Source organism: Fundulus heteroclitus, unplaced genomic scaffold (genome assembly GCF_011125445.2).
Source record: "Fundulus heteroclitus isolate FHET01 unplaced genomic scaffold, MU-UCD_Fhet_4.1 scaffold_676, whole genome shotgun sequence".
NCBI classification, from domain to species: domain Eukaryota; kingdom Metazoa; phylum Chordata; class Actinopteri; order Cyprinodontiformes; family Fundulidae; genus Fundulus; species Fundulus heteroclitus.
In genome coordinates this window covers 22,231-47,703 of record NW_023397117.1, presented here as the reverse complement: position 1 = coordinate 47,703, position 25,473 = coordinate 22,231, and the positions used below count along the sequence as shown (strand labels likewise).

Sequence of the window (25,473 nt, the reverse complement as noted above, 5' to 3'; positions counted from 1 at the left end):
AGAAAACTCCAAAGACTGCGAACAAAGTAAAACATTTAAAGATGGTGCTAGAAGAAACTTTTTGATGTCACTTAATTTTTCAGTTGCATACCTACATCAGAACCAGTAGAAACAGTCGGAAAACGTCTTCAACAAGACAGTGACCTAAACAACAGGACTAATTTTACTCCGGACCAGATCTACACCCTTCTGGACCTTTGTCTTTCCAAAACCTATTTCAAGTTCAGTGATCATTTTTATAGAAAGAAGCATGGTTGTGCCATAGGATCTCCGGTGTCACCAATTGTAGCCAATCTATACATGGACGAAATGGTAAAGAGAGCTTAGGGCACCTTCAGAGAAACAATAACAAGCCACTGGTTTAGATATGTGGATGACACATTTGTCAAAATCCAGTTAAAAGAAGAGGAAGCTTTCACAAGACACATCAACTCTGTGGACAACAACATCAAGTTTACCAGAGAGGATGCCAACGACAACAAGCTACCTTTTCTGGACTGTTAGGTGAGCATGGAAGGAGATTGAAACCTTAACATTGAAGTGTATAGGAAACCCCACCCACACAGACCAATATCTTCTTTTTGACTCACACCACCCATTGCAGCACAAACTTTCTGTCATCGGAACCTTTCAACACCCTACTAAAACAGAAGGGAAGCACATAGAACCGATACACATCAAAGATGCCCTCCAAACCTGTGGGTACCCTAACCCACCCCAAGTCCTTGAGTCTTGCTGATTTTGTCAAATCAGCAAGAAAATTATGCAGAACATAATTGTGAGAATAATAAATACAAAAACATTGTCATCCTATCTATTGCTGGAGTCTCTGAAAAACTCAAGAGGATTTTCTCCAAACACAAAATCCCAGTACATTTCAAACCAAACAGGACCCTCAGACAGAGGCTGGTGCATTCCAAGGACAAAACCCTCAAACCTAAGATGAGCGGAGTGGTGTATCCAGTTTAGTGCAGTGAGGAATGTTCTGATCTTTATATTGGAGAAACCAAACAACCTCTCCACAGACGCATGGCGCAACACAGGAGAGCTACCTGCTCAGGACAAGACTCTGCTGTCCACCTACACCTTGAGGACAAAGGACACTCTTTTGATGACCAAAGTGGAAAAAAATGACAGCATAACATTGGCGAATATTCATAGCTTCCAGCTGGCGTTAACCGAACATGATAAAGAAAGCTTTGGACTTGCAGCAGAGAAGCGCTAACATGAATGCGTTGCGCAAAAACCTAATTGAGCTGTACAGCACTCTGTTATGGGAACATTTTTACCAGGATGCTGAAATCGTTCCCAATTCTGTATCAGGAGAAATCCGTGTAAATGACAGCATCTGAGGATAGAGAGCATTCCTAGTTTCTAGTTGACGTTAACCGAAGATGAGGAAGACAAAGAAAGATTTGGACTCAGGGTGAATTTTTGCACTTGGGAGACAGTCTTGAACCGCTAACTTTCTCCTGAGGATGGATGAAAAAATGGATTATTAAGCCCCAGAAAGAGATTATTATTATGATGCATCATTCTGAAATTAAAGCCATGTATCATTTAGCCTTTCCTTTGTTGTTTTTAATGTAACACAAGATCAGAGGTTCAGAGGTGGAGCGTGCACACGCAGCGACCTCTCTCTGTTCCAACCGTACGGTGTTTTGTTCTACGTGTTCGTCTCGTCTAATTATGTTATACTACAAGTACGGCAGGCAGTTTTTATTTGACATCCGTAAAAGCAAGTCTTGCAGCGTTTTGGATTTTGCAACAGAGACGCTAAAGGAACTCGGACTATTCCGGCTTGCAAAAACGCCGGACTCGCCTGCTACTCCTCCCCCGGAAAGGAAGCGTCGGAAGCAGTGTGCGAGGAAGCAGAAGAGGGGCAAGCGCGGAGGCGTCCGGGCCAGGCTGGCGGCCAGCCCAACTTGCTCAGCTATACCATCCGTTCTCCTGGCAAATGTACGATCACTGGATAACAAAATGGACCACATACGACTGCTGAGATCAACGAACCGGACAGTGAGTAACTGCTGTGTGTTTGTCTTCACTGAGACTTGGTTAAATGACAACATTCCGGACTCTGCTGTACAACTGGAGCAGTTAGCATGCTATCGAGCAGACAGGACCATTGTAAAGGGAGGTAAATCACGAGGAGGAGGAATCTGTGTTTACATCCGTGACGAATGGTGCCGGGACACTGTAGTAGTATGCAAACACTGCTCACAACTAGCAGAGTTTATGATCATTAAGTGCCGTCCTTTTTACCTGCCAAGGGAAATTACCGCGATTCTGCTAGTCGCAGTATACATCCCGCCTACCAACAACAACAGTGATAAGAACGCGGCTCTTAGTGAACTGTACCAGGCTGTCAGTGAACAACAGACGGCACACCCAGACGGTTTCACCATCTTCACTGGAGATTTTAACCATGCTGATCTTAAAACTGTACTTCCAAAGCTACACCAGCATGTTGATTTTCCAACAAGAGGAGATAACACCCTGGACCTGGTTTATACTACACACAAAGGAGCATACAAAGCCACCCCCCTCCCCCACATTGGACTTTCTGACCATATCACTGTTATGCTAATGCCCGCATACAAACAAAGGGTAAAAGCGAACAAACCGGTTCATAAGCAGGTAAAAGTGTGGCCTGAGGGAGCCTCCAATGCTCTTCAGGACTGCTTTGACACAACAGACTGGGAAATGTTTAAGCAGGCAGCCACTTACAACAACCAGATAGACATAGAGGAGTATAGGGTAGTTCACGCGTGACGTCAGCGCTACATCCGGGTCCTGCTGGTAGGCAAAAACAGTACTGTTCTCGTCTACTACATGACAAAACGGGTGATTTAGAGCGTACTTTTACTTTGTTTATTTTTGGAATCTAAACAATGCCTACGACTTGTTGTGCTCCCGGTTGCACAGAGAGGCATTCCAAATCGTTGGATGTACGTTTCTGTCGTTTACCGAAGGAGGAAGGACGAAAAAAGAAATGGATATTTTCAATGAAAAGAGCGCAGGCAGACACTCCCAATGGACTGGGGGAGCGATCATACTACGACAGAATTTGCAGTCTACAATTCATCTCAGGTAAATACAACTTAATTCTGCTCTAGTCATTGTTCTACTTAAATAGCGGCGGAGGGGAGGTGGCGATCGCTACACGGGCCGGAGAAGCGGTAGCAGCAGTGGCTGCTCCGCCCGTTCACGGGCTGCGGCAGACACTCCGGCCCGTAAACACTACACGGGCCGGAGAAGCCGCTGCTGCTAGCAACTACAGCTGTAGCCGCTAGCAGCAGCGGCTATAGCTGTAGCTGCTAGCAGCTGTAGCCGCTAGCAGCAGCGGCTATAGCTGTAGCTGCTAGCAGCTGTAGCCGCTGCTGTTAGCAGCTACAGCAGCTGCTGCTGCTATTACGCCCCCGTTTACGGGCGCTAGTACTTCTGTGTTTACGCTGCAATGTCGCCGACACCGCCACCCATTTTAACAAGACAAAAACACCTAAATAATCCGTAGTGAAAATTTTTTTTTTTTACCTACCGGGCCTCTGCTGTCTGACGCCACTTTGTGCTGTTGCACAAACATGTGTGAACAACATCCATCCATCCATCCATTTTCTGACCGCTTAATCCCTCATGGCGTCGCGGGCGTTGCTGGAGCCTTTTTCCTGATATAAAATAACTGTAGCCGTCCAGTGGTTTCAGGGGCTTTCATGCTCTCTCGTCTGTACTGGCCTGACGTGTTTATAAGGCAGCTGTATATGTCGGGACACTTGGCCAGCATTTCACAGACTCGCTCCGTCCCTTCAGGCTTTTGCTTTGTGGATCTGGCAATCTGATACCATCGACCATCAACTTACTCTTAAAACGATCTTGTAGTACGTTATCTAAAGAAGAAAAATACATGGAGAACTCGTCAGTTTCTCTGTTTGCGTCCGCCATTGTATTCGCCTTTTGCCTACCAGTCCGGCGCGCATGCGCGAAAAACCCGCATCAAAACAATAACAATGAACTGGTCTATACAGACACTGTAACCTCTTACATCACCAAGTGCATTGATGATGTGACTCACACAAAAGACATCATCACTCGGGCTAACTGGAAGCTATGGTTGACAGGGGATGTCCTCAGGCTGCTGAGGGCAAGGAATAAAGCCCACAGAGCTGGGGATGAAGCTGGCATGAGAACAGCAAGAGCCAACCTGTCCCGTGGCATCAAGAAAGCTAAAAAGGAATACACTCACAAGATAACCACCCACTTCAAAGACAGCAGGAACGCACAAAGCCTATGGCAGGGCATTCAGGCCCTCACAGACTACAAGCCCACGCCACAGAGCTGTGAGAGCAACATCTCCCTGCTCAACAATCTGAACCGCTTCTTTGCTCGCTTTGAAGCACAAAACAGCACCTGTCCACAGAAGATCTATCCCCCTCAACACGAGCAGCCCCTGTGCCTCTCTGCCGACAGCGTGAGGAGGACCCTTGATGCTATCAACACCCGTAAGGCAACAGGTCCAGATAACATCCCAAGTCGTACACTGAAGGAACTTAAGGATGTCTTCACAGACATCTTTAACACTTCCCTGAAGCAAGCCATCGTCCCATCATGTTTCAAAGCTGCCACCATCATACCTGTGCCGAAGAAAACTGCTCCATCCTGCTTCAATGACTACCGCCCTGTGGCACTGACACCCATCATTATGAAGTGCTTTGAGCGGCTTGTCATGTCACATATAAAAAACATTCTCCCCCCCATCCTGGACCCTTTCCAGTTTGCATACCGAGCCAAACGGTCTACAGAGGATGCAATCTGTTCTGCCCTCCACCCAGCCCTCACCCACCTGGAAAAAAGAGACTCATATGTGAGATTGCTGTTTATAGACTTTAGTTCTGCATTCAATACCATAATACCACAACAACTCATCTGCAAACTTGACAAACTGGGACTCAGTACCTACCTCTGCAACTGGCTACTGGACTTTCTCTGTCAAAGGCCTCAAGTTGTACGTGTTGGAAACAATACCTCGAGCAGCATCACACTGAGCACAGGGGCCCCCCAAGGCTGCGTGCTCAGTCCGCTGCTCTTCACCCTGCTGACACATGACTGCACTGCAAACTACAGCAACAATCACATAGTGAAATTTGCTGACGACACAACTCTGGTGGGTCTCATCACCAAGGGCGACGAGACTCAATACAGGCTGGAGGTCGACCATCTGACCACGTGGTGCAGGGACAACAACCTCCTGCTGAATGTCAGCAAGACCAAAGAGGTGGTTGTTGACTTCCGGAGAGGTCACACCCAGCACCTGCCACTGACCATCGATGGTGCTGTGGTGGAGAGAGTGAGCAGCACCAAATTCCTGGGGGTGCACATCAGTGAAGACCTCTCCTGGACCACCAACACCGCATCACTGGCAAAAAGAGCTCAGCGCCGCCTGTACTTCCTGCGGAAACTCAGGCAAGCAAGTGCTCCACCAGCCATCATGACCACATTCTACAGAGGCACCATTGAGAGCATCCTCTCCAGCTGTATCACTGTGTGGGGCGGAAGCTGCACTGAATACAACAGGAAAGCCCTGCAACGCATAGTGAACACAGCTGGAAGGATTATTGGTGCTTCACTCCCCTCCCTGAAGGACATTTACATCACCCACCTCACCCGAAAGGCGACCAAAATTGTGAGTGATGCAAGTCACCCCACTCACAATCTGTTTGACCTACTGCCATCTGGGAAGAGGTACAGAAGCCTGCGCTCCCGCACCACCAGACTCACCAACAGCTTCATACACCAAGCAGTTAGGATGCTGAACTCTCTTCCCCCTCCACCCGCAGCTACATAACATCCTGGACATTGGACCCACAGATGGCCGCCTTGCCTTGCGTTACTCCACCTGCACACTTGTGCACTTTGAAACTTGTTGTTTTTATCCAGAAAATACAGCACTTACATAATGACTCCTATTTATACTAAAAAAACAGAACTTTTGCACTAATATTTTATTTTTGCATTAATATTTTATTGACTGTCCATGTACAATTTTAAAACCAAAATTTTTAAAACCAAAACTTTTAAAATTTAATATTTTATTGACTGTCCATGTACAATTTTAAAACCAAATTTTGCTGCTTTTATTTATTTCTTCACTGCATGTGCCCTCTTATTTACTTTTATCTGAATGTTATGTTGTCTGTGTACTTAGTCTGGTAAATATGTCTTGTCTTCACTGTGTGACAGTGAGAAATGTAATTTCGATCTCTTTGTATGTCTGGAGCATATGAAGAAATTGACAATAAAGTTGATTGATTGATTGATTGATTGATTGATAAAAATATATATTTCTCATGTTTTAACCATATGCTCACCTAAATAGTACGAAAAACATAGCGTATGGGTGTGAACATCCGTATTCATAGCTACATTATGAGTAGACACACACATCACCAACACCTAAACTGTGGACTTTGAGCAAGAAATGCATAATCTGTTCTTTTGCATAACTGATTGCTGCTATTCGAGAAATGTTACTCAATGGGATTTATTTGTATTGTAATGGGAATGAAAATGTTATCTTAACATTTAACCATAAACCATCTTTTGAAAAAATCCTTAAAAAACAAAACAAAGCAGAACAAGCAATTAAAAAGCAAAAATAAAGATAAAAAAAACTTAAACCACTTAACATTTACCAATTTTGCTAATGATAACTTTAAGTTTTTGACTTTATTTTTTGTATGTATGTATTGTAATTTTCGGACAGTTGAAAATGTTTGTTCAATGCACAGAGGGGGGGGGGGGGATTGCATACAGTGTTTTATGTGTCAATACATGCCTTGGAAAAAAAAACAGCTCTTACTTTAAACCCTGCTATAAAATAGATAGGAAAACTTTATAGTCATGACACTGGTATTAGTAACTGACCTGCTGCGGTCACCACAGGTTCTTTTTCTAAATAATGTGGGGTTTCTATTGTAGACTTCTGTAGTAATAAAAATACTCTTGAAACCAAAACTATATTTTACCATACTTAATCATCAATGCAGAGGGATTTTTACAGCTTCAGTACTGGACTCTCATACACAGCAACGCGACAGGCAAATTTCCAGACGTCAGAGAGAACCCCGTTCATTCCCTACACATACATTAAGCAGGACCCCTTGTATACAGCCATTCAGAGGCGTACACAGTATATCAGTATTCCATTCATCACATTGGTGGAGAGGATGCTATAATGCAGACGTGTCATAGCTAACACATTTCCCCTAATCAGTCAAACTGTTCAATCTAAGTATGTCAGACTCTGTGCCTCCAGAGTCCATTTATCTGGAATCTCCATGGTAATCGATACTGCAGTCCAGTCTCTGTAATCTCATAATCTCTAACACTGGCTAACATCTGATGCTTGTAGTTGCTGTCTGTATTTCATCTTTTGTTGAAGATCTATATTTGAAAAAAAAGTAATTTCTTTAAGAATGTAATGTGGCATATTTTGGGTTACATATTGTGTAGTAGAAAACATGCATTTTGGATACTATAAATATGTTACAAATGAGATGACTGTTAATATGTCATGTTTCTGACAGGGTCCAAAGACACTACCATAAAGAAGGAAACCTTTGAAACCTAGACAAAGTGGAAGCTCTTGTCTTGGCTTTTCTTATAAATCACATGATCTATGGAAACTAAAAGTGAAACAAAGAAAAATCCTTTAAATACCTTTGAGGTTTTGCCTATATCACACCTGCAGCATATTGACTCCTCAGGTAGGTTCCCTAAAGAAAAGACCTCCAGTGGATCTGAAGTGACTGATGAATTAATGTGTTGGGACACTTTTAGACAATATTTAAAAAATATTTTCTGATTTAATTTTAACAGATTCTTTTAAATAACATGTTGATGTTTGTATTAAACATGATTGCTTGTAATGGTTCAAACATGTTATTTCATATTTGTAGCAGTAGACATAAGTTATCATCTTTACAGCTTCAAAAAAACTATAAACAAAATAGTTTAAAACAAAGATACAAAAGAAAAAACAATGTGGAGGGAAAATACTAACTCTTCATTCTTTCTCTCTCATAGCACATATTTGTACCAATCATGGGAGATAGCTCGTCAAAGCCAGGTGAGTAATACTTGGTTGTTTGATTGTGATATATGTAATACATACTTTGATTTACTTTCAGTTTTAAATTACTTAAGTGAAAAAAAAATTACAGTTCAACCATTAAAAACAAACACCATAGTATCTAACAGTAAAGCTGGTCTGATGATCGACAGAATGAAGCCTGAAAGTATAGTACTGAAAGCATGATTTGAAATGTAATGGCAAAATACCATTCATGACTAGGTTTAAATTGATTTATTACATTTGTTTTGTCATTTAGAAGTTCGGGTTGAACGCAGTAAGTACTTTCTTTTCACTCTCACACTAAATTGCAAAATACTCTTCAGGACAAGGTTTCAAATCAATTTATTGTATCTGTTTTATCATTTAGAAGTTCAAGTTGTACAAGGTAAATACAATTTTTTTCACTCTTACATTAAAAAGTTGACTACTTTTTATTCATGATTTTGACCTAACCAATCTTAATCTGTTATGTTATATTTAGATCCTCCACCATCTCCACGTAAGGACTTGTTTATTTGTGCTTTTACACCAAAAAGTGTTTTTGGTCCTTAATCAAAAATTAACTGAACTGCTAGATTGTTTGACTAACTGTAATTATGTATTTGATGAAATGCAAATTTAAAAACAAATTCTGCTTACTGTTACATGACTAAGATTATTTAAAACATTGTTATTTATTTTCCATTGCAGTTTTGAAAACACCATGGAGAGACTTAAAATGGGAGTGAGTAAAATTGTATCTGTGTGTCTGCAGCATTTGTAATTCTTTATTCTTCATGAAGAAAATAAAAATGCTCCATGTTTTTAGGTTTCGCTCATCGGTGTTGATCAAAATGAACAATGTGTGTTTGATACATTATTTCTTTATGAGTATGAATTAGATGAAATGGCCACATATTGTGAAATGGAGATAGGAATTTTCAAAAAGGAGTTGGAGCCTGATATAAACGCAGGTTATAACATATGTATGTTTAGTTAAGGTACATTTTACACAAATTTTAAAATTATAAGTACTTATGATTCTGTTCTTATGTTATAAATCTACAACAGACCCATTCATTAATACAGTTTTACAGTGTTGCATTCTTTTAATTACTTAACTTGCAATCTCTCTGATTGGTTTATCAGAATATTGCTTGTTTATTTTCTTTCCAGATGGGCCATTTTATAATTTATGTATTAATGACAAGGATTAATTGCAATAATGTTTGTTCACCATTCCAACATTATTAGCAAACACATTATCATAACTTAAGATACAATTTGATATCTCAACTACCTAAGTTATAAATGAAATTACTTTAAAATAAAATGGGCTTAAATGTAAATCATTAATATATGTAACTATGAAGGTACAGGTACATGTGTACATGTTATGTAACATATTATACATCTATAGTCACAAACAAATGTGAAGTCTCATATAAGCAGGTCAAGCTTGTGATGTTTTTCACCAACTCTTCACGAACAAACCTGCTCTTTTTCCACCATTGATTGGTAGAAAAGCAGCCAAAAACCTGAGCCTTAGAACATATTGAAGTTGTAGACAAGCTAACGGTCCTTAAGAACCAGACAAAACCCATTTTCTCACTGATTTAAAATGGGACGCTCTTGTTGATCTTCAATACAGGAAAATTTCACATTTTAAGAGATGTGCTGATTGATTATAGGTAGTGTCCTCAAAAAAGTGGGTGCAATTTTAAATTGGTACCTAAACAATCCCAAAAGATGTAAATGAAGCCAGAAAGCTGCTGAGAAGCCAGAAGTTTATTCTGCCGGTTAATATTTCAATTTTAACCTTTATTTTCATTTTTTAGATATCACAGAAGGGAAGTTTTGCAATATGTGAAGAATTTTCAACCTCAAAATCAAGAAGCCAAAGCGATCAGAGTTTTGCTCTTTGGAGCAGTTGGTGCAGGGAAGTCCAGCTTCATCAACTCTGTCAACAACGTCTTACAAGGGAGGATGACTGACGAAGCTTTGGCCTGTGCCCCATTCTCTTCTAGTTTCACCAAGAAGGTCAATATAAGTGTTTTAGTGGGCTTCAAGGACATTCATATTTTTAGTTCATGACTTTTTACGCTTGTCTTCCTGGTGTATCTGTTCAGTTGAGTAGAATGTTAGCTAAAACCTAATGTAAGATAATATGTTACAAAATTAATAGATCGTTATCATTACATATTAACACTCTAGGTATCCTGCATGTGTGTCTTTTAGAGAATCAAACGTAGATTTGCTCTCAACGATTTTTACTTTAATCAAGCCTTTACAATCTCATAAATACTCCCAGTAAAACAGGAGTATTGGTGATTACTGATTTGGTTGGGACTAATCCACCAAGATTAAAGTAGCACTGAGTTCTCACAAATTAAAATATGTAAACAACTATATATACATTGTTTACAAAAACGGTTTTAAATCTGTTACTTATTTTTCTCTCAGTATGACAGCATTAAAATCAAGAATTACCCCATTGTGTTCAATGACATCATGGGTCTGGAGGAGGGAGATGGATCAGGAATCAGAACCGAAGATATCAAACTGGCCTTGAGGGGGCACGTGAAGGAGGGCTATAAGGTAGAAATACCTTTTCACTTTTTATTTTTCAGCAATCACCCAAAAGGCATGTCTTTATTCCATTGGATATTCAAGCTTTTAAAATTAGCTTGCTTTAAAGAAAATATATTTGAACGCTAAGATAAAATAAGATGAGATGAGATAAGATAGACTTTACTCATCTCACAGTGGAGAAATTCCCGTGTCACATCGGCTCAATAATCAAAAGGAGAAAAGGGTACATGAGGTGTATGAGTGTAGTCACATATATATACAGCAGATAAAAAAATGAACTTAGTTATGTTTCCACAGTTCAATCCTTCATCTCCACTTTCTGCTGAGGATCCAGGCTACATCTCTTCCCCGTCCATCAGTGACAGAGTCCATGTTTTGGTTTGCATTTATACCGCCAATGCATCACAGATGAAGCAAGGTTTTTTGCGAAAAATGAAGGAAATCAGAGAAGCAGCCAGTGATCTAGGTAAGAAACAAACAAACAAAAAATAAAACTGAGTAAAAACTGAGTAAACACTTTAAATACTTCACTTCAACAATCAGTGGGTTGTACAATGTACGTAGAAAAAACACAAAAAAATTACCATTTTTCTACGAGGTCTTTTTTCAGGTCATAAATGTTTCTCATTTTTTTAAATTTGCTCTTCCAGCAAACCTTAGTAGTGTTCTTTCATGTACTTGTTAAAATATATGTAATGCTAATAATGTAATGCTAATGCTAAGAAAAGATAAAGCTGAACATTTAAATTAAAATCTGTGTTCCCACAGGTATTCCTCAGCTGGCAATTCTCACCCACGTTGATGAAGCCTGTGGTGAAACAGAAAAAAATCTGAGAAATGTCTACAAGAGCAAGTATTTAAAGAAAAAAGTGAGTTGTAGAAAGGTTGATTCGAGACAAGAGTAAAAAAATTAACAAAACAAAAATAAGACATCTGATTCAGAATCAAATGCTGTTTCTACAATATAGATGGGTGACTTCAGCTCCAGCGTGGGGATTCCAATGAACCGCATTCTCCCAGTGAAGAACTACAGTAAGGAAATTGAGCTGAATCCAGACATTGACACTCTGATCATGAGTGCGCTAAAACTGATGATTGACTTTGGAGACGACTACGCAGCAAAACTGTAAAGCTACAGAACAGTGTGTGGAACAAATACATTTTTTGTTTCTTTTAGTGTATGCCTGTCACCCCAAAATCAACCTTGTTTGCAGATGATGTCACTGTGCATTTTTTCTACATATAGATGTAAACTTGTTAAGTTCTGCAATATTTGTCCTAAAACCGTCTTAGTGATGCCCTGTTAGGGTTAAATGATGGCTATTACAGTTGAATTTTCCTGAACATGCTTTCGTCAACATCCCCTGCGTTTAGGGAGGAAATCATCCTCCACCTCAAAAGACAGTCTTGTGGCAAAAACCATGTGATGTTTCGACAGGTCACTTTCACTCGTCCTGACCGCTGCAGCAACGAGCCCATGCTTAAAACTCCCACCGCTCATTCTTGTCTCTTGGGACCTCTTTGGTGCTATTTTTCAAAATGTGTCTGGGGGTGGGATGCCTTTACATAAATGTAAGTGTGAATTACACTTGAAGCTGGTTAACTGACCAATCAGTTGTAAACACCATAGAAATGTCATAAAATAACATAAATGTGTAGTCTGAATATTATGGGTGAGTCAAAAAAAGTATAACCAGGAAAATGTGGATGAAGAGATAGAATAAGGTAGATATTGATGGTGTTGGAAATATGGAAGAAGAGGATTCATTTAATTAATTAAACCGAGTGCACCAAACGGGCAGACTAACAGTTTTCCGTTAAAGTCATCAGACATCTTTGTCAAATTTACAAATGAACAAACTGTGATAAAGGAGCAGTTTAGTCACTGCAAAGAGATTCAGAAAGTAAAGCATCCGTGACCTGTTCACTTTACTTTTGCTCCATGCATTAAAATAGGTTACAAATAATGCCTGAATTTAACATGTTTTTCTTCTACCTCTTGAGTTCACTTGAAATAGACAGTTATTCTTTAATCATCGTATCTTAACTGTTGTGTTTTCATTAGCTTTAAATGGAGACCATCATAACATAAATAAAGGCTTGAACTCATGAGTCTGTGTGTATTTACTCTATGCGTTTCTCTTAGCTGCAACAAACTGGCGACCTATCAAGGGTGTACCCCGCCTATCACCCATTGACAGCTGGATATAGACACCAGCACCGTCGTGACACCATAAGGGATAGACATGCTGGAAAATGGATGGCTGGATGGATGTTTCTCTTAGTTAAAAAAATAAAGTAACTAAGTTTTTTTTAATGGATCTGGATGTGCAAGAGTGCTGCAAAAGAATGTCTGCTTGATGTGACAACAATGTATTTATAACAATATGTATTTTAACACATAACGGTTTTATTTATATAATGCCAATTCAATTAGTTTTTTTTTTTTCAAAATAAAAAAAGTCCCCCCACTCATCTACAGGGAACCTTTAGAGCACACTCTGTCAACAGTTCCAAAAGTCGATTCAGTAATAATAATGGTGGTACTGTGCTTGAGTAGTTGGCAAACTCACCTGACCTGAACCCTGCAGGGGTCTCAAACTCCAGTACTTGCGACCCGACCCAAGTACAACACGCCTGGATTAAAGGACTAAATTACCATCTCATACACTTTACAGAGTCCTGCAAATGACTAATTATGTGTTCAGGTGTGTTGACAGTGAGACACATCTCAAAGGTGTTTCTTGTAAATGAGATTTTGGATCTCAGTGAGACAAAGTCTATAAAGGTCAGCAAAAAAAGCAACAATGAAAGGACACCAGCCCTCAAGTCCTTGAGTCTATAGAGTGTTGTCATGTGGAAGGTGAGAAACAAATCCCAACAAGGCAGATGACCAGGGGCCCGTTCTACGTACGTTGCTTAAAACATCCAAGATCAAATGAGACTTCCAAGATGATTTCATCCGGTTAATCATGGTCCGTCTAATTGGGTTCTTCCAACACACCTGTTGTTTATGATTAGTATGGCTGGATTGAGATACCTGAGATAACTGTGCGTTCATGCGTTTGTTTAAAAGGGGAAATGTATCGATAGTAGAAACAATGATCAGCAGCGCTGCTATTGGCTGTTCAGCATGGCCAAAGAACGCCCACAGTTCTTCTCCCAAGCAGTACACGTGCTTTTAATGGAAGGTTATGCCGAATTTGAGTTATAAATTAAAACGACATGGAACACCTGAAAGAGGGCTGGAGAGGAGAGAGGGCTGGCAAAAAATAGACAAATTAAATGCATAAGTGCTGTCCATGTTAGTTGTTTCTATCACTTTTTACAGTATGTATTTTTGCATTTAATAATTTCATATTTACTTTGTTCTTTTATATCAGAGCATCCATGGGACCCACTAGAACATGGGGACAAGTAAAAGTGAAATACAAGAATATTCTACAAAATGGTAGCCTTTAATTACTATATTTTATTTTAAAAATCCACTTGTTATGTCAACAGATCCTATATCGGTGTCATTCCTTAAACACTGGAAGTAAAGGACGCGTGCAAACCGGGAATTTATACTAAAAATTCTTTATCTATAAAAAATTACTTTTTTCCTTTTCCAAGTCATCCACACTTTACACGGTAAATCTGTATTGCTCCGTGTCTACATAATCCTTCCATAGTTTTTTCTAATACAATATACAGCTCGACAGGAAGCAAGCCCTTCAAAGTAAAACTAAACTTCACAATAGCGACCACCATCTTGAAGCTCTCTGTAGTTAAGGGGGTCTAGCAGCAGGCCTAATGTTTTAAAGAACCATCACATTACTTCAAGTATTGGCCTGATCCATTTCAATGCTGTTTACATGTGCTGTTATTTTAATAGTGATTACTCAATGCTAATAAGTGAGGCTTATTTAAGTCAGGATATTACAAAAAGTCAAGTCAAGTTTAATTGTATAGCACATTTCAGCAGCAAGGCGGTTCAAAGTGCTTTATGTCATGAAAACATAAAAACAGCATAAACACTTTGAAAAAGTCACTGGTTGTGGGACCAGTAACAAACATTAAATTGTATCAGGTGAAAACATCAATACACATCAAATATGTTGGTCAATATTCCTGTTGTTATGGGCTGAAAGCAAATCTAAACAAGTGGGTTTTCAGTCTTGATTTAAAGGAACTCGTGTTTCGGCTGATTTGCAGTTTTCTGGATATTTATTTCAGATTTGTGGAGCATAGCTACGGCTCCGCACATAGCAACTAAATGCTGCTTCTCCATGTTTAGTTCTGGTTCTGGGTATGCAGAGTAGACCTGGGGCCTGTTTCAGAAAGGAGGTTAAGTGAAAACTCTGAGTATGTTAACCCTGAAATGAGGGAAACTCTGGGTTTTTTGTTTCAGAAAGGGAGGTAAGTTAAACCTGAGAAAGCAGAGTAAGTCAAGCCCGTTTCTGAAAGAGAGGTAACTTATACTCAGAGTCAGTTACCATGGCAATTTACTCTGTGAACCTAACCTGGTCAGGAGCAGGTTTTCTTCAGAAAACCCAGAGTTTATTTTGGTCTCCTCCCCTTTTTAAAAAAGGAAGTGGTGTTTAAACACCTCATTGATTCTTTGGGGACATATTCATTGCGCACATTTCAGTCACGCAGAGCGCATCGAAGGGAATGAAATGGCATGTCCTTTTATGGATGATCCTGTTGACGAAGAGGCTGTATTACTTCGTAGGGAGTTACATTTACGTCGGGAAAGGATTTTAAGGCCCAGAGTGGATTTTTTGTAATATCTCTATCCTATCACAGCAATTTATATGGTGTTCTTCATTTGCTAAAAAAAAAAAAAAAAAAAAGATTTTAAAATAGTTTTAATACTTCCTAGAATTCACCTGTGACCATACACTCACCTCTAGCTTTAGTTTCAGAATGTCGATTTCCACATCTGCCTTTTGGTTCTGTCGGTCCAAGTATACAAGTTCTTTGCTGTTTTATTCTATCTTTTTAATAAGAAGAAGTCTACATAACTCCTTAACTGGCAACTGAAAATACATTAGATTAGAGTTACATCATAAATGTAGTCTAAAATTCAGAATGAAACTGTGGCATTTACTGTAAATCACTGAACTGTGTCCATCTGTGCACCAGAAGTTGATGGACCTTCCTCCTGCTGTTCTTCTACACTCTGGGGGGTAGAGATAAGAATGACCATTTATAGATATAAACTTGGATTCTATAGGCTACTCCACATATAAATGTGAATGTGTAGATTGTTTGATGTGTAGACATATAATATTAAAATTACCTCTGTAGGCCTGTCTGTGGCAGCAGAAACGGTTTCTCCATCCCCATCATCCTGTGAAGATGAGCATTTCATAGAGTACACTTTTTAATACTATTTGTCATAATTGATGGTGTATGGAGTAGGCTACTGACAACTGTATGGGGTACTGTTGGGACAGGAGGCTCCAAGAGGCAGATATTACCATCCGAATCTGTTGGGACCAACAAAAAACCCAACTCAAAGTAATATAAATGGAAATATCACATTTAGTCTATATAAAGAAAATCACACTGTAGCTAGACCTCTTACATTTTATGAAGGCACCTAAATCTTCTGGAGTGACTGGCTCTGATGAAGTCTCTCCAGGAATTCCCTCAGCCATTGGCCTTCCAGCATTTAGGCTCAGGGCCATCTCTTCTGCATTTGTCAGGGGTGGTGGTGCAGGTCCTCCCCCTGTTTTACGAGCCTCTGCTTTCTTTCTGTTGGCTGAGTAGAAGTCAAATGAGAATGAACATTTAGACATATGTCAAAAATGCTACACTGAATGCCATTTAGTCATTTAATATGTCAAATGTTTGTACAGCCAGGTAGCTACTCTACTCCTATGATGTGCTCAAGGCTTACCTGCTTGAAATATGTTTTTATATTTCATTTTCAGCTGCTGCCATGTTCTTTTGATGCCTGCAGGATTGCATATATCCATGAAAATTAAATAAGGTTTAATAAAATACTGTTGTTCTAGTTTCACCTCTGATATTATAACAGTTGGGTAAGTTACTCTAAAATAGTTCTTAATTACTAACTACAAATTTTATCTTCAACAAGTCTAATTAGATTAATGTAATAATTACTGTCTCTAGAAAGTATTGGTCTACTTACTAATTTGTTTTACTTACTTATTAATTACTTTCTAAATCCCAAATTAACCTCAACCACTTGAACAATACAAGGAGAGACAAGAAACTGCACTTCTAATGCTTTCAAATAAACAATATTCAATTGCATTAATTAATCTTAAATTGACCAAAGTGTGTAACTAGAGGGAGTAAGTTAAATTAAAAATATACCTTTTAAAATTTGATATTAAATCCACTATTGTTTTATAGTCTTTAATTTAATTGCAGTATTTAGATGACTTAGTAATTTAATTCATTACACCCAACACTGTATAAAAGTAATTAACCAGTTCTGCTGGTGAGAAATATGCACACCTTTTTTTGTCTGACGCTGTTGCCATGGTGACTCGTAATATCTGTGCTCCATTGATAATGGCTTTTTATAGTAGTGGTGCACGCGCTTAACTCAGAGTCAGGCAACTCAGAGTTGATTGAACTAACTAATTTCAGCTGTTCTGAAACCCAAAACTCAGAGTTTCCCATCTCAGGCTAAGTCAACTTAGAGTTCAAGTTTTAACTCAGAGTTGGTTGAACCTCCTTATTGAAACAGGCCCCAGAACCAGAAGATCTGAGTGGTCTGGAGGGTTGATACAGCAACAACAGGTCTTTAATGTATTTTGGTGCTAAGCCGTACAGGAATTTATCAACTAACAGACGTATTTTTAAGTCTGAGTTACAGGGAGCCAGTGTAAGGACTTTAGAACTGGGGTGATGTTCTCTATCTCCCTGGTTTTAATAAGAACACGAGCAGCAGAATTCTGGATCAGCTGGATCAGCTGTCTGTGAAGACACCTTTGCAGTGATCAATGCGTCTAACAATAATGCATGGATGTGTTTCTCTAGATCTCATTGGGATGTCAGTCCTTGAAATGTTCTTCAGGTGGTAGAAGGCTAGTTCTGTCTTGAGGTCCAAAGACAATAACTTCAGTTTTTTTCTGTTCAGCTGGAGAAGGTTTTGGCACATCCATGCATTCATTTGTTCTAAGCATCCATTCAATGCATGAATGGATTGAGAGTCCCCTGGTGACATTGTAATGTAGAGCTGTGTATCTTATGCACACTGTCATAATCTGGGTTTTGTTTTGTTTATTATTTGATCAGTTGTTCCTCTCTCCCGCCTCAGGTTTTGTTTCTGTTCTGGGTTCTGTCTTGTTTTGGATTTTTGTTTAGCTTGTGTACTGTTTTAGTTTATCCGGTCTTTGTATTAGTTCTGATCTCCCGTCTGTGCTCTGTTTAGTCTTAGTTTTATCTTCTGTCTTAGGTTTGTTCTTCATGGTTATTTATGTTCTGGGGTTGGTTTAGTGTCTGTTCCTTTCCACGTGTTATCTGTCAGCTTGTTTTTCTCCTGCAGCCACTTCCCTCCCTCTGATTACCTCCCCCTGTTTCTGGTTAATTGGCTTTCTCTCTCTCTCTTTTGTTCTCCTGCCTTTTTAGGTCTGTCTCCTCTGACACTTCCCTGCCAGGTCATCTCTTGTCTTGTCATGTTCTATCGTGTCTTTTCGTGTCAAGCCGCCGGTGAGTTTAAGTTCCATGTTTTCCTTGCGCCTGTTACATCTACCTCTGGATCATCTAAGTTTGCCTTATCCCTGTGTGAGTTTTTGGACTGCCTTTTTGTATATCATTTGTGGATTATCATTTTGACCACTGAGCCTGCCTTTCCCTGTGTTACCAAGATCAACTCATTAAATCCTGTTTTTTCACATACCTCGCTTGTCTGGTCGAATTCTGGGTCCTCCTGTCTCTTAGCCTCACAACACACAGTTATGATAACTAATCTTGTTTCTTGTTATAACCTCAGCTAGTGGGACCATATAGACATTGAATAGACAGAGTCCCAGGATTAAACCTTGGCATACTGTACCCCACATGTGACTTTTTTCTGCTCTGATGAGAAGTTACTTATTGATACAAAGAAGTCCCTGTTTTTCAGGTAGGATTTGAACCAATTGAGTGCTGTATCATAATCAAACCCAGCTCTCCAGTCAGTTTAATAATATATCATTGTCAACAGTGTCAAATGCTGCACCGAGGTCCAACAGAACTAGCACTGTGGTTCTTCCACAGTCTGTATTTATGTGGATGCCATTGAACACTTTCACGAGTGCAGTCTCAGTGCTGTGATGAGCATGGAAACCGGACTGAAAAACAAACTGTCACTGTAAGGAAGTGATTTAACTGTTGAAACACAGCTTTTTCAATAACTGCAGATGTTATTTGTCCAGATTACTCTTTTTATCAGTGGTTTAATAACTGCTGTTTTTAAAGGCTGGGGCAAAACACCTGAAGAGAGGGATGCATTTATTATTTGGATCAGGTCAACAAAAGGTCACAAAATACATAAATTGATTCACCATTGATTAGACATTGGCATTTCAATCAATAGAATGTGGCGGCAAAAAACATTGATTCAATGACATATTTTCAACATTCGTTAACTGGCTAGAATTGGATAATTGTTGATCCACCATTAATCAACTCCCTTATCCAAAAATCAACCTTTTTTGTTTTACCATAATTCATCATTGAATTAACAAGTTTTGCTATCTGGGCAGGCATTATCTATAAGACATAACAATCGAAACAACAAGAAAAATACTTGAAATATTTCACTCTGTATGTAACAAATCCATAAAATATACGAGTTTCACTTTCTGAATTAAGGAACAAAAATATTGAACTTTGTCTCAACAGTTAAATCCTCTAAGGTGTATCTGTATACTTAAATACTTCAGGGGTATGAATAATTTTTTGTTCAACTTTATATCATCAATTTGATAACAAAGAGCCATGATATAATGATATTGCATCATATGGTCTGCAATACTCTTTTCAGTAATACTCCAAACTTTTTTGTCACTTAGAAATCATTCAGATGAATGATTTCATGAAGCTGACCAATGAATTATTGATTGGTCAGCTTCACTATTTTACACTACTTTTCTGTGCAAATGTCTAGGAGAGAAAACAGCAGTTATTCTGATCAAGCAGAGATACCATGCTTTTGGATGTTGCAGACATTCAGTCTTTCCACTTTAGCACAGTTCAAGTTTAAAAAATGCAAAGTGCTATAAGGATTTACACAAAAATATTATTATCTTATCGGTCCTATAATATGAAAAAGCCAGGTTGAAAGAGAGCAGCTTTTAAAACCCTTCCTTTCCTACGTTTCGGCTGCAGTGTGGTGAAACACTGAATGAAGATGCTAAAAGAACAACCATGTCAGAGCAAATCTTTACTTTTTCTGTTTCAGGGAAGCTCCGTGGTTTAAAAGAAATCCAATAGCAGGTGAATGAATTACTAAATGATGATGGCAGTGCAGTTTTTTAGAATTATGCAACAGATTCAATAGGTTTTATTGCTGGTGACAGCAAACAAAAGCCTTAATCAAGAGTCATAAATTGTCAACCAAGAGCCAAGTTCACTTTCCATATTACATTCCTTTATGACTGCTGACAGATACGCCTGTTACAGTATGTCATTTTAGTTCCACAGAGTAATGGCAGTGCCCTGTGGGTACCATGTAAGCAGTGTCCTTGGCAGCATGGCCTCAGTAAATGGTCTCCCCCTGAAATGTTTGTGATGTATGTGATGGCGGTTGTACTGAAACAATAATTTCCCTCTGGGATCACTAAAGTATTTCTGATTCTGTGGAATAGGTAGACATGATGAAATTGGAAAATAACTCTAGCACATTTGATGCTGTGAAATTCTCAATTTGTTCACCAGATAAAAAAGGCTAGGGCCTGATCTTCTAAAGGTTTGTACATATTAAAACAGGTACAAAGTGAGTAGTGTGTACAAAGCTGATCGCCAAACCAGGAGCAAAAAAAAAAAAAAAATCGGTGTCTATAAAATAAGCAGAACAGCGAGAACAAACTTTTTTTTGTGTAAGTGTCTTCATGAAAAGGCAGACCACATTCTAATAACCAATCCTCACAGATTTTTGGGAGAAAATATACAAATGTAAATACGTACTACCCGCAAAACAATTTTCCAAAGCTGAAACTGAGAGTTGGCACAGTTTCTTCCTTAATATTTAGTAACTCTGAAAGTTAAGTGCAAACTGGCATGCAAAAATGCCTGCTGTCCTATTGGCCAGAAAGGAGGCATAAAATAACAGAAGAAGGACAGAGAGCCTCTCTGCATATGAACATATTTGGGCTGTTTAAGGTAAGTTCACATTGAACGCGAATGTGTCAGGCCAAGCAACGGATTTACATGATATCCCTATGAACAGGTGCATCACCAGAGTGATGTGATGCATAGCGATGCTAAGTGAAGTCACAGAGGCAATTTTAGGGACACAAAACGCACACCTTTAATGATTAAAGCAAAGCTAGGGTGACACGAATCCTGCAATGGATGCAAAGCGACAGTTGTTGGAGTTGACAAAGTTCAATTTTGTTCCATGTCGCGCTGCAAGAACCAATCAGGAACTAGATATGGCTGTGACGTGGGGTGAAGGACTGTGGTGGAGAAGAAGCAGTTTTCATTCAACATGGGAGACAAGCTGATAGTGGCGGTCTGCGGTCAACGTGAGTTATATGACTCAGCCCTCTCTTCATATTACCCAAATTCTGAAACAATGGATCTGGTCTGCTGGTCTCTCAATGCAATTGATGACATTTTTTCGATGGGAAGGCAGTGTAAAGGGGACCCATCCTGTCCTGACAGGACAGAGATCCTGGGATACACCCTAGACTCCGGGAACAAGTGGAGAATGGTGCGTTTTTCAATTTTGTCAGTCGAGGACATCGAAGACATATACAGGTTTGGTTTCATGATATTCAGATTTCTTCTATTTGGATTTGGAGGATATCTGATGTAGCTACAATTACAGAGGATGTCGGTGCAATTATGGCCATGATCAGGCTTCCGGCCGCATTTGATGCCCTCACAATGGCTGTGAATGAGCAGAACCGTAAACTGGATGAACAGAGCCGCAAGCTGGAACGCATCGCATCCATCACGATGTTCATCTTTGGATGAACTCAAAGATGAGATGGGATAAAATCTTGGATGTGCATGCTCACTTCAAGGCGGAAAAGCCCAACAAATTCGGAATATTGGATTCGCCACGTGGAGCCCCGTGACAAAGACTTCAAGGCTGACAGAAAACTTGTGCAGCTTGCTCTCAATACAAAAGTGAATTCTGGATTTCGGCTTCCCCCCTAATCAAAACTCCTCTGGATGTTATGGCGGAAGGGCCCAGAACTGGCACGCATGGCCTCAGTCAACCGTTCCCCTGTACACCTCTCCCCACTGTCATGATTTGTCTCGATGAACCCGAACACAAACACAGTTGAGTTGTGGAGGTAGAAAACCAGAGTCTGTTACCGGGTTGAACAGATGGAAGCTGAGTGCAAGAGCAGGCTTACGGGAGGAAGCTGGAGGACCGTGGGTGAGCCTTGGGGCGGAACCCAGGCTGGCAGGTGAGCCTCGGAATGAGATCCGAGCTGGAGCTTGAGGTGGAAGACAAGGAGGTCCAAAGAGCTTTGGGGGAAGACATGGGAAGGGAGCCGTCTGAGTGGAAGACGAGGGAGGCTGGAGAGGACCACAGGTGAGCCTTGGGGCGGAACCCTAGGCAGCAGGCGAGCTTCGGGATGGGACCCGAGCAGAGCCTGGTAGGAGAGCCTCAGGACGGAACCCGGGCATAGGGAGGAGTGTGGTCAGACCAGACGAGGAGGGAAGGGAGACGCTCATGTCAGGAAGAGGAGGACGAACCGCGGGGAAGAGGAGACTGAAAAGAGCCTTTATAGTGGAGCTTGCAGGTGGATTGAGTCCAGGGATGATGAGAGACTGACAGGTGTGGGTGATTAAGGTGAGTGGAATCAGAGCTGCACTGGAGGAGGAATGAGCCAGGGAATGCTCAGGGTGCAGCAGGCAAAACTGCACCCTGACACCCTGTGGATGGAATTCTGAACAATAATAACTGAATTCCCATCGTTACTTAATGAAGAGAAGGCAGTGATGAAGTTCCAGCACTTTTATTGAGAAACAGAGCAGAGATCACATAGATGGAAAGTAATCGCACCCCGCGGTCAAATTGTAGTTGACAATAAAGATTGATTGATTAATTGATTGAGCAATAACAATGCCATAAATTAACCATTTTTATTTATGTTATCTGTTTTCAACAGTATTTGTTACATGGTCTACTTTAAGAAAAAATTGGTGTAATTTTTTAAATACAATGCATTTTGAGTTTTATTGAGAACACAGTGAACGTCTTATACATGAAACATATCCTTTTTTAACTTTCCATGTGTTGATCTCCACTATGACAAGAAAATGATAAGGAGTATGATAAACACAACCACAATAAATGCAAGAACAATCTTCCAATAGGGAAAACATATCCCTGAAGGCTCGTCACGACATCTTAGTAACCCTTGTGTCTGACTGTTTATTATCTGTTGATCCGGTGACAGTTGAAGTAATGTATAAACTATTTGATTGACCGCCTCCCCATTTTTAGCACAAGATAGTAATCCTTGCACAGTCTCATGGAAGAGAACATGAACATCCAAGATGACATTAGGAAACGTTTCAGACCACTGGGTCCCAGCTGTGGAGTAGTTCTCATCTCGGACGTGGTGCATCACAACCAGAATGACTTTTTGATCTCCTGCTGAGGCAAGAAAAAGGAACACAAGGTTTGGTGTTTGGCATGCTTAGAGTTGGTCTATAATACTTTTGTACTTAAAGCTAGTCCTGATTTATATAGTTATTTTTTTATATTATTGAATGTTAACTGTTTAAACTGTTTTTGATTGTTGCAATTTCTATGATTTCTTGTTTAAAACTTTTAATACAGAGTTTAAATCTCAACATTTTTATTCTTGGTTAACAATGTCCAAAGAGATAAATCATAAAACTGGTACCTGGCACCCGACTCATAGCTGCTTCCACATCTGATCCAACCCGAGAAGTGACTGGGCAGAAAACGATGATCAAGCTTTGCAGCCATTCTGTGATTGTCAGTGGTATCCTCTTCTTCACTTCACTCAGCAGTTGTTCATCAGCACCGAAGGTGTGCCCTGAAGTGACTTTCTGAACTTTCACTTTGTGAAACAGCGAAAGATAAAAGAGCAAAATTATAACCAGCTGAAATATAACTGCTACTAGTATGTGTCTGTCGACATTGACACCCACCTGGAGTCTTTAACATGTTTAGATCTATTAAAAGAGAAGAAAAGCAGTATAATTAGTTCGGCTTTTCTACAGAGATGAAACACAACTACTCTTGAACTTCAACAAGAATTATTAACATGATCCAGGGGTTACTTTTACTGTGCAAATTCTTTTACATAATACCAGGAAGATGGTTGATCTATTCTGAGGTTGATGTTTAAGTGAAGGTTAGAATATTGCATGTAAGATAAGACTGATTTGTTTTAAACACGGCTACTGTAAATGTAAACAGCATCAATCCTAAAGTCAGGCTAGACCTACCAATTCATACTAACAGTAGAGGTAGATTGCACATCTAAGCTTTGAAGCAATAGAACATAATAAAGCAATGATCTGATTTCCATTCCTAAAACAAACAGAATTTTAATAAAATTCCTTGAATTAACTGCAGGGTTTACTTAAGAAACATAAGCACATTATCTAAATAATATCATTAAATTAAAAGGAAAAAAGAAACAGCAAACAAAGTGTTTCACTGTAACTATGAAAAGCATTTTTACCTTTGCTGTAAATGTCCTGCTCCAGAAAAGCAAAAAAGGCAATCTCCTGCTCGCCAAGCACCTACAATGGACACTGCAGACTGCCCATTTCTGGCTTCAACCAGTGGTTCTTAAGGAACTGTAGCAGCTTCACTTTCATTCTTAGTGGGAGAGAAACCATGTGATTTATCCTGTTCCCTGCAGAGTCCACAGAGAGAAAGGGAGGTACAAGAAAATTGTTGTTACTTTTTACAATGAATAATTCCCCACAATAATGAAAGGCATTTGCAAAGCGTGACAAAAGAAATATTTGAAAAATAAAGCCATTATTTCAAGTGCTGATTGACATGCAGTTTACATACTAGCAGCTTCCTTACTTTATTCAAGCTACAGTTCTGGAGGTAGGTCAACTTAGAGTGGACCAGGAAAGAAGAATATATACTGTCAACTTATTTTAGCACATTTTTTTTAAGTGTCTTGTCTGGAAATGTGGCAACAAGAATTGTTGTCTTTATGCCAAAAAGAGCCCAGCAGGTTTTACTTTCACAAGCAGAGCCTTACTGCTTTCGACATAGTACTCCGCTTGATTTATGCATGCAAGTAGCTTTATTATAATTTATGCAGGGAATATTTCATGTTATATGGACACTAAAACAAGAATGTAGAAGAGAAAAAGAAGGAAGAAAATGTGAAAAGAACAGCTCAAGCAGCCGGTAAAGTATTACAGATACAATAAATTAAAGGCATACTATGCAACATTTTTCAGTTAATTAATATGTTCCATACCGTTTTGGATGATTAAATTAGTCATTTCAGGTCGAACAAAGGTTTTCTCGGCCGCCCTGGTGGTCTGTGGGGGAAATACCGCACTTGCAATTGCAAGAGCCCTCCATTCACTATATGCACGCGCGAAAGCAACAACAAAGAACCGCGTGT

General features: G+C 39.6%; 1 protein-coding gene and 2 long non-coding RNA genes across 4 annotated transcripts; 2 read left to right on the top strand and 1 right to left on the bottom strand.

Moving 5' to 3' along the window:
• Positions 1-8,080: 8,080 nt before the first annotated feature.
• LOC118561585 lies at positions 8,081-8,627 on the top strand. Its single transcript, XR_004930149.1, has 4 exons — positions 8,081-8,125; positions 8,388-8,405; positions 8,499-8,516; positions 8,613-8,627. It is a non-coding gene; the product is annotated as an uncharacterized LOC118561585 (long non-coding RNA).
• Positions 8,628-9,959: 1,332 nt separating this feature from the next.
• LOC105940270 (interferon-induced protein 44-like) lies at positions 9,960-12,716 on the top strand. Its single transcript, XM_012882755.3, has 5 exons — positions 9,960-10,150; positions 10,574-10,708; positions 11,000-11,168; positions 11,471-11,571; positions 11,671-12,716. The coding sequence occupies exons 1-5, from the start codon at positions 10,097-10,099 to the stop codon at positions 11,830-11,832; spliced, it is 621 nt and encodes a 206-aa protein (XP_012738209.2). The 5' UTR covers positions 9,960-10,096; the 3' UTR covers positions 11,833-12,716.
• A 10,234-nt stretch (positions 12,717-22,950) lies between these two features.
• On the bottom strand, positions 22,951-24,706 carry LOC105921843. Of its 2 annotated transcripts, none has more exons than XR_001165543.3 (4): positions 24,559-24,706; positions 24,020-24,043; positions 23,749-23,928; positions 22,951-23,495 (listed from the first exon to the last, which is right to left on the bottom strand). It is a non-coding gene; the product is annotated as an uncharacterized LOC105921843 (long non-coding RNA). The 2 variants fall into 2 exon arrangements; XR_002427544.2 differs by having other exon boundaries at positions 22,951-23,492.
• Positions 24,707-25,473: the final 767 nt, after the last annotated feature.